General features: G+C 45.8%; 1 protein-coding gene across 1 annotated transcript; it reads right to left on the bottom strand.

The window, feature by feature from the left end:
* Positions 1-820: 820 nt before the first annotated feature.
* AIRIM (AFG2 interacting ribosome maturation factor) lies at positions 821-9,429 on the bottom strand. The gene is made up of 5 exons (XM_082389263.1): positions 9,125-9,429; positions 8,672-8,947; positions 6,590-6,769; positions 4,522-4,640; positions 821-4,348 (listed from the first exon to the last, which is right to left on the bottom strand). The coding sequence occupies exons 2-5, from the start codon at positions 8,944-8,946 to the stop codon at positions 4,311-4,313; spliced, it is 612 nt and encodes a 203-aa protein (XP_082245389.1). The 5' UTR covers position 8,947; positions 9,125-9,429; the 3' UTR covers positions 821-4,310.
* Between the last annotated feature and the right edge of the window lie 46 nt (positions 9,430-9,475).

The following is a 9,475-nucleotide window of genomic DNA, read 5'->3' as shown; positions in this document are numbered from 1 at the left end:
TGGAGCCAGTACCTGGCCCCCAACATCCAGATTAAAGTCAGAGAGACCACACAGCCTGGACTCTCCCTAGGCAGGGAGAAGTCCTTTTCTTCAGGGCCTAGGATCCCACTGGCTTTGAAAACCCCCTACTCTGCCTGAGAGAAGAATCCTGAGGCCCATTCTAAATGTGGATGGGGTAGAGACAGGAAAGAAACAAAAATTCTTCATTTCGTCCCAACAGATTGTCTCACAGACAGGGAAGAGGGTTCTGAACACCAAGGGTCTATTTCCCCTCCTGAGGGAAACAGAGAAAAGAACTCACATTTAATATCTCAATCCATGAGCCAGTGGCATGCTTCAAGGAGAGCCAGAAGGATTCCCACTATGACGATTCTCCCTAAATTAGTTTATAAATTTAATACGATTCCAGTAAAAATACCAACAGAATTCTTTTTTTATTGGGGGTGAGTGGGTGGGGTGGTATTAACTAATTGAAAATTCCAAGGGAAAAAACCATGAGCAGGGGTGGGAGTGAGAGGGAGGGCTACCAAAACCTAACAAGTATTAAGACTTTAGAAACAACCTAAATGGCCATCAGTAAGGGGCTAAATAAATTATGTTATACCCACACAACAGAAAACTATGCAACAGTTTTTAGAAAAAATTAAGGAAGCTCTTTACGTATTCATATAGAATGATCTCTAAGATACAGTAGGTGGAAAAAACGAGGTGCAAAACTGGATATACAGCATGCTACTATTTGTATGAAGTTATGGAGAATACAAAAATACTTGCTTGTTGCATTAGTCATCTATCATTGTGTAACAAATTACCCCAAAACTTAATGACTTAAGACAAACATTTATTATCTGTTTCCATGGGTCAGGAATCTGGGCCCAGCTGAGCCAGGTTGCCTTTGGCTTAGGTCCTCATGAGGTTGTAGTCAAGCTGTTAGCTGGGGCTGTGGTCTCATATGAAGGCTCAGCTCGGGGAGAGGGTCTGCTCCCAAGTTCACTCGGGGTTGCTAGCAGGCGTCAGGCTCTCACGTGACCTCTCCACAGGGCTGCCTCACAGACAGCTTCCCCCAAGAGAGCAAGTGACAGCACCCGCCACGGAAGCCAGTCTTTCTTCATAACCTAGTTCCAGAAATGACCACCACTACCAGTGTCTTCTATTCATTAGAAGCGAATCTGTAAGGTCAGCCCACACTGAAGGGGAGGAGAGTATACAAGGGCATGGATCACTGGGCTCTATGGGGCTATCCTGGCGGGTACCCACCCCTGCACTCATAAAGGCAAAGAATATTTTTGGAAGGACACACTGGAAACATTTAACATTGGCTGCCTCCAGGAAGGGGGACTGAGTAACGGGGAACTCTTCACTGAATATGCACTTGCACTTGCACCCTTTGAATTTTGTACAATGTGAAAGTATCACTTACTCAAAAAAATAAACCAAATTAATTGTAAATTTAAAAAGGACAATTAGAGGGACTCCCCTGGTAGTCCAGTGGTAAAGAATCCACCTTCCACTGCAGGGGACACAGCTTCGATCCCTGGTCGGGGAACCTACATGCTGCAGGGCACCTAAGCCTGCGTGCTGCAACTACTGAGCTTGTGCGCCTCAACGAGAGCCCGCGAGCCACAAACTACAGAGCCCACGTGCTCTGGAACCCACGCACAACTAGAGAGAGAAGCCCGTGCACTGCAGTGAAGAGCCCGAGCCACAACGAAAAGATCCTGTACACCTCAACCAAGACCCCGAGTGCCGCAACTAAGACCCAACGCAACCAAAAAAATAAGGAAAATAAATAAATAAAAAGGACAATTAGGATAGCAATTTAACAGCAGAAGAAAAGCTAAGAAGGAACAATTATACTTAATACATAGTTATTACTTAGCACCTTAAACATACTTGTGTCTATTCAGTCATGATTACTTGCTTCAATGAGGGAGGTTTAAAAAGCTCTTTATTATACACACACACACACACACACACACACACACAACTCCCATTTGCAAAATACATACCCTTGATCATGGCATTCACAAATTCATTCCAGTTTACCTTTACAGACCCGTTTCCTGCCACTCTTCTGTCCCCCTGTGAACTCCAGTGACTTGCTATAGTCAACTGTTAATGCTTCCAGTTCTAGGGCGTACAAGCCACAAGCACGATGCCCGCACACTCCAGGAGGTATCAGCTTCCATTCTTTCTCAAACACTGCCTTTGCTTAGACTGTCCCTGTACGCGGAGCACCCTGCACTCCTTTCTGAGCCTCAAGGCCCGACTCAGATGTCACAGTCACCACGAAGTAGTCCCACAAGCAGTTGGTTGTCACCCCTATTCTCCCATGGAATTCTGTTCTGATCTCAAATACAGCTTATTATATTACAGTTTAAATCTCTTCACGTAAAGTCTGGTCCTTGGATCATCAGCATCACCTGGGACCTCGTTAGAAATGCAGAGTCCAGGGCCCCACCCCAGGACCTACAGAATGGGAATCTAAATTTTAACAAGATACCAGTGATTTATATACATTTTCAAGCTTGAGAAACACTGGTTTAAATCTTTCCCTGGTTGAACTATAAATCTTTCTAGGGCTCTCCTTCACCTCTGTACCCACAGCACATCATAAGACCTGATACCCAAATGTCTTAAGTTAAGTGTTATTTACAATTATTATATATGTGATAGAATAGATTTTTTTAAATTCCTGGAAGAAAAGAAAAATTCCTGGAAGAATATACACCACATTATTAAAAACGATTACGTATCTGGTAGGTGGATATTGTGCATTTTTCACTTTCTGTAATACTTCAATTTTTCACAGCCAGAATGTATTATCCTTACAGGTAGAAAAACATGATGACTTAAAAAAATACATGTAAAATATAACATTATAATACATTCATAAAATGGTACATAATTGTGTTGAGCTATATTCACAGATATGAAAAACTGGCCAAACTATATTAAGATTTTTTTAAAAGATAATTTAAACAACAGTATTTATCAATGATACCCTAATTGTTTTGTTAAAAAAACTTGTGAATATGGACACTAAAAAGATACTTAACAAAATATCTCTGGTGGAGCTTGTTTTATACTTTTCTGCATTTTAAATGTTTTCTACAATTTTTCTACTGTTTTTTAAAAAGCATATATCACTTTTGTAATACGAAAAAAGTCATTTTCATTTTGAAAAATATCTATATTCTTCATTAAGCCCCTTTACATCCAACGACCCAGATTTTTACACCAGCCCAGGAAGTTGACAGGTCTGGAAGTACCACGACCATTTCACTGATGAAGGCACTGGGCCTCAGAAACCCAACCCTGAACGCCTGACTGTGAGCTGGTGTTCTCCCATCCATGCAGCTACCCCAAGATCAGAGAACTGTAGCAAGTCAGTCACCAGCTTTGGTTTAAAAAAAACCAAAAAACAAAAAACTGTTATTTTAGGAGTCCCACTATCCCCAGTTACTTACTCTCAGATAGTAAGAGCAACAAGGGAACCCCTCCAAACACAAAGCATTCAGAATAATTCATGCTACACCATCTCCCCCTGGTGGTAGGCTCTGGAAACTGAAATTGTTTTGATGATAAGGAGTTACTGCAATTCGAAAACAGTAACTGTTTTCCACCAACATCACCTCTACTTCTTTATTTTTTTTTTAATATTTATTTGGCTGTGTCAGGTCTTAGTTGCGGCACATGGGATCTTTCGTTGCAGCACGCGGGCTTCTCTCTAGTTGTGGCACGCAGACTTAGCTGCCCCTCGGCACGTGGGATCTTAGTTCCCCGACCAGGGTTCAAACCTGTGTCCCCTGCATTGGAATTCTTAACCACTGGACCACCAGGGAAGTCCCACCCCTTACTTCTTTAAATCATCAAAGCCACTTTTTTTCATCAAGGAGGTGGGTACTGACACAAATACACGAAACCAGGACCTGGTGTCAACGAGGCTCAGAGCTTTGGATGATGCTGGGGCCAGCGGCACTCTCTACCCGTCCTTTCCTTCCTTACCACTTCTGTGGCTGTGGCTTCTGCCCCCAGTGTTCTTCTGCACGGCCTTTCCTGCATCCTCTCTGTCTCCGTCTACTCCCCTGAGCCTTAGGAAAGGGCAAGGTGTGACCATGTGCCCTCACCCATGACCTGGCATGAAGAAGACCCAACATCAGAAACATCCAGCACAATCCTCAGGCTCTAGGCACTGACACTTCCAATAAGTCCAGTTGCAATGCTGACATTTCTTTAGAAATATCAGAGCGCAGCAATGTCGGTCTTCAACTGCGTCCCCCTAGTCTCCCGATGAACACACGGCTTCTTCACTCTTCCAGGAAGAAGGAAACACTCAACAGGATATCTGGAACAGAAAGAGAGAGAACACATGGCATACCACCTCTCCAGAAAACACAAAACATCAGATTTGCAAAAGCTACAAAGGCACCATGAGGGCATCTCTACATGCTTTCAAGGAGGTGAGACACAGAAAGAAAGGAGGGGAAGAGACACGAAGGACTAAATGAAAACCAGTACCTTGTACAAGGTCTGGGTGTTCGTCTTCCGAAATTCGGTCCCAGGCTTTGGGCAAAGCTTGGATGTTTCCCAAGTCTCCCCACTGGATTGAGGACAGAAGGTACTTCCTCTTCAGGTACCTTCCTGGGAGTTAAGGAAGGTGCTCAAAAAGAAAATGAAATATGTTGAAGGAAGAAAATATCCTGGAGAGAGCTCCTGGGAGCTAGAAAAGTGAAAGCGCAGCTACTGCTATATTTACCAGGTGGGCAGGACTCGCCTCTGCTACACATCTTTACCGAGCCCCTCTTTACACACATGGCTCTGGGCTACAGGGAAAAGGACAGAAACACTGTCCCTGCAATCTGGGATCTCACCATGGTGAGAAAAAAACAGAAACTGAAAAGACCCTAAATGACAGGAAAGATAAAACTCAGTGGAAGTTCAGAGGATGACTTCACCCACTTCAGAGGACAGGCGGAAGATTCCAGCTGGTAGGAAGAGCTTAAGCCAAGGCACAGAAGTGGGGAAGCACGTAATGGATTCAGGGACAGGACGTTTCCAGTGCGGCTGGCATGGAACGACGTGCAGAGTAGCAGGAAAGGTGGCTGAGAGGGCAGGTGGAGCCAGAACACCAAGACCAGCATGGGGGTTCTCGTCCTCAGAGCACCAGAAGCTACTGAAAACTCCTACACAAGCAACAGGATCAGAACGAGACTTCCGGAAGATAGATCTGCGGAGTGTGGCCACTACCTGGGGGTGGCTTAGAGGGAAAGAAGCCAGGGTCAGAGAAACCTGTCTAGAGACTGCATGTGACTAAGGGTCCAAGTGAGAAACAATGGTAGAGGCAGTGGGGATAGAGAAGGAAACTACAAGAAGCACCAAGGAAACAGAATGGAAGGACTTGACAGCTGAGTGCAAACATTCTTACAACGGCACCTGGCACACCATAAGCGCTCAGTGAGGGTGGCCCCAGTTACTGCTCTCACTGCCCACGCTGCTGTTGCCACCACTGTGGCCGATGCTGCTACGTTGCAAGCAGAAAACAGCAGGAAAGGGGGAAAATGCTGCGTAAGTTTCCAGACTAAGTGATCAGACAGGTTTGATGCTACAACTTAAGGAAACAGGAGCTGAACAGGAGGGCTGGACAGAGGATTTCAATTCTCATTTCAGCTTGCAGTTCCGTGAGATTCCAGTGGGAGGCATCTGCAGGAAACTGAAAATCAAAACTAGAGGCAAGAATAAAGGTTGGCTTGGGAGTGATTCAAATGAAGGTAGAAACTCCAGCCAGAGGGGAGATGCGACTATCAGGCAAGAATTGAGAGGAAAAAGGTGAGAGAACTCCAACTAACAGGTCTTTCTGCTTCCACCCAAGTCCTTCCTCAGAACATAGCTGGGTGATACTGTTGAAAACATAGGTCTGATCAGGTTACTCCTCTACTCAAAACCTTCTATAGCTTTCCATCTCACTCAGAGTAAAAGCCAAAATCCTTTCGAAGACCTTGGAGGCCCTACCAGGCCTAGCCCTGCCTCTCTGACCACATCTCCTGTTAGACCACCCCCCTTTCACTCAGCTCGAGCCCCACTGGCCACCTTGCTACTTCCTGAACATACCAGGCTCGCTGTCACCTCAGGGCCTTTACACTTGCTGCTTCTTCTACCTGGGACACTCTTCCCCCAAATACCCCCATGGTTCTCTCCCTCACCCTCTTCAGGTCTTTCCTCAGATACCACTTTCTCAGTGAGGCCTGCCCAGACCACCCTATTTAAAACCACAAGCCCACCCTCACCCCTCGCTTTCCTCATTCCCGGCTCTATTTTTCTCCAAGGCACTTATCACCATCTGACATTCTATATATTTTCCTTTTTTTAATGCCTATCTTCTAGCACCTAGAGCAACGCCTGGCAGGGAGCAGTTACTCAATAAGTGATTTAAGGAATGACTGTACAAAGGAATGCAGAAAGAATGCAAGTTCAAGAACCAAAGAGAACTGACCCATACTATATATTTTTGGGCAATCTTGTGAAAACTGAAATTAAAAAGACTTCCTGGAACAGCTCTGGAACTACCTGAAATGTGTGCAAAGGATACAAACTTCGATAATGTCTCTCGATATCCTGTAACCACTCCAACATTTCAGCCACAGAGGGGCTCGCAGCCGAAGCCTGCAGGACAGCATCGAGGCTGATCATGTCTGCATGCTGCTCATAGATCTGAAGCACGTGTTCCACGTGGCTGCTGACTACATCACGCACCTTGAGGAGGGCGGCTCTGGGGGAAGAGTCTGATATTAGGCAATATCATGAGAAAGGCCTAAGGCCAGGTTCCTTAACCTCAGCACTAAGGACATCTTGGACCAGATGATTCTTTGCGGTGGAGGGCTGCCCTGTGCATTGCAGGATGTTCAGAAGCATCCCTGACCTCTACCTACTAGACGACAAGAACAAACCATGCCTCCACCATTCCCAAGTTGTGACAATCAATAACGTCTCCAGATATTTATTGCCACACATCCCAGTGGGAAAAACTGCCTCCAAATGAGATCCATTGGTCTACGGAGATTGATGATGGTGCCTTGGAGGCAGAGGTGGCTCAAGAATTAAGAACTGACTTAAAGATGGAGAGGCTGAAGTTACATGGCTCTCAAAGCTGTGTGATATTATTCCCAGCTGCCAAAGAAAGTAAAGACCAAGCGGTCCTTCTGGGGCTGCCATACAGGAGAGCAAATGCTCACACACAGTCCAATGCAATGTACTTGAAAGGAATAAGCAAGAGAAAACTGAAGCAACAAACCAGGAGTGCTCTCATGCTCCCTCGTGCTCCATCCTAGTGAATTCTTGAACAGGTTAAGATTTGGGCTCTTGACACACCCAGACTACTGTGGATCTTAGGAAAGTTACTTATTCTCAATCACGAATAAAAACAGTCTCTTTTGTTCACTGTGCATCCTAAGTACCTAAAACGTCGAGACCGGCAGACAGAACAACAAACAATTGTCCAATGAATGAAAAGGAATGTTGTGAAGAGTAAATGCAACAATGCATATTCAGTGTTTCGCGAAGTGCCTAGCTTATGGTAAATTTTGTTATTATTCCATTGGTGACTCCAAGGGGCCCAGCCACCAAGACGAAGGCTACAACTTCCCAAAGGGCAAGGCAGTCCCTAGCCTAGAATTGCAGCTTTCAAAAATGTTTGACTGTGACTCACAATTAAAAAACAGACTTAAAATTAACAGCCCGATACTCACACACAAACACGTAATCAATTGAAATAAAAGTTCACTATCTTAGAATGTACCGTGACCTAATTTAATTGATTGTCTTGTCTCTCTCTTTTACTCAGCTTAGGAACTAACTCTGCTTCATTGTTGTATTCCTAGCACCTGTGCTTGGCATCCCATAGGTGCTTAATAAATGCTTTTTTGTACAAATGAATGCAAAGAAGGCCCCATCTTTGACAGTTTCCTATTAGTCTATGGCACAGACTCTACACACTAGAACCTTCTTTTGTCCTGGTCAAGGAAAGGCCACACGTGCCCTGTCTTTTCTCTATCCTCAATTACCTGTAACTCTAAGGTAGAGGGTGTAACATTAGGCATAGTAAGAGCTTAGAGATATGCTACTACAGGCACGCAGACACCAATGAACAGCAGAACAAGTGGCCCTGGTGCCAGGCATACTTGGGTTAGAATCCCAGTTTTACTATTTACTAACTGCACAACCATAGGCAATCTGCTTGAGCCTCAGTTTCCTCACCTGAAAAATTAATTAAGTGAGGTTAAGTCAAAGAGGTGTTGAAAAGATTTTATGAGATAATGTATGTAAAACCCTTAGCTCTGGTACCTAATAAGTTTACAGTATAGCTCTTCACTGCTTTTTACCTAAGAAAGACTATAGAGGAGGGCCAATAAGCATTCCCCATTGCTCTTCTGTTCTGCTTTGATAACTTCTACTAAGTCCACCACTGTCACGCCTAGTCTGACAAGGGAAGTGCCAGAAAATGGCTTCTTGACAGAGATCCCACTGCAACAAACAGAAAGGAGGTAAGGTTGACATATCCCTAAATACCACGCTCTCAAGTGAGAAGAAGAACATCCTTCCGACTGATCCTAGCTTATTAAACACCCAGTTTTAAAATCTTTCCGCCAAGAACGAGCGCCACTGAGCCTCTTACAGCCTCTCCTCTAGCCTGTCCAGGAGAGTGTCACCAGCCGCCAGCTGCTTGCGCCTCAGCCGCTCCTGTAAGTCTGGGAAGGCCCGAAGTGACGGCACATCCTCAAATCGCAGGTTCTGTGCGGCCTGCAGCTGCTCTGCCAGGTTGCTGAGGGAGGCCAGGAGGGGCGGGCAGTCCCTGAGAGCGCTCTGCCACAGGCCCTGCTGCTCCTCCACCACGGGAAAGCACTTCCTCAGGGCCTCCTGCACCGCGAGCAAAGGCTGGTCTTGAGTCATCCTCCGTTGGGGAAAGAAAAAAAAAACCCACAAAAAAAGCATTAGGGTTCCAAGTCGATAGGGGAAGGACCGGGTCATGGGTGGGAGTTATTTCCGTTCGCAGGTGAGAACAGGGTTTCCTCAGGTAGGGCCGTCTATCCCTCCCGACAGGAGTTTCTAGCGCGAGGCGTTGTCTTACCTTTAGAGGGGCTCTCGGAAGGCAGGACCCTTGTTTCCCACCTCGGGAAGCGTTTCCTGACTATCCCTTGGAGGAAGCTCGTCCGGGTTCGGGCAGTTTCCTGTTTCAGACTGCGGGTTCCCCGGGCCTATCCGTGCGTCCGGAACCAGAAGCTTGTCTCCTCTCCTTGAAGCTGCGGGTCGCTTTCCCTAAACCAGCGGGAAAACTTAAAGCTAAAGCAATCAAAGTTTAAAGACCTTCCCAGGGCCCCAGCCTGCCTCCGAGTCTCTCTGCGCATGCCCCAACGTGGCTACCGAGTCGCGAAAATATGCCGTCAGACCGCAATGCCTTCTGGGTACTGTAGTCCTACAT

This window comes from Balaenoptera borealis (assembly GCF_965194805.1).
Source record: "Balaenoptera borealis genome assembly, chromosome: 1".
NCBI lineage: Eukaryota > Metazoa > Chordata > Mammalia > Artiodactyla > Balaenopteridae > Balaenoptera > Balaenoptera borealis.
The sequence above is the reverse complement of the archived record's forward strand: the minus strand, read 5'-3'. Positions and strand labels throughout refer to the sequence as shown.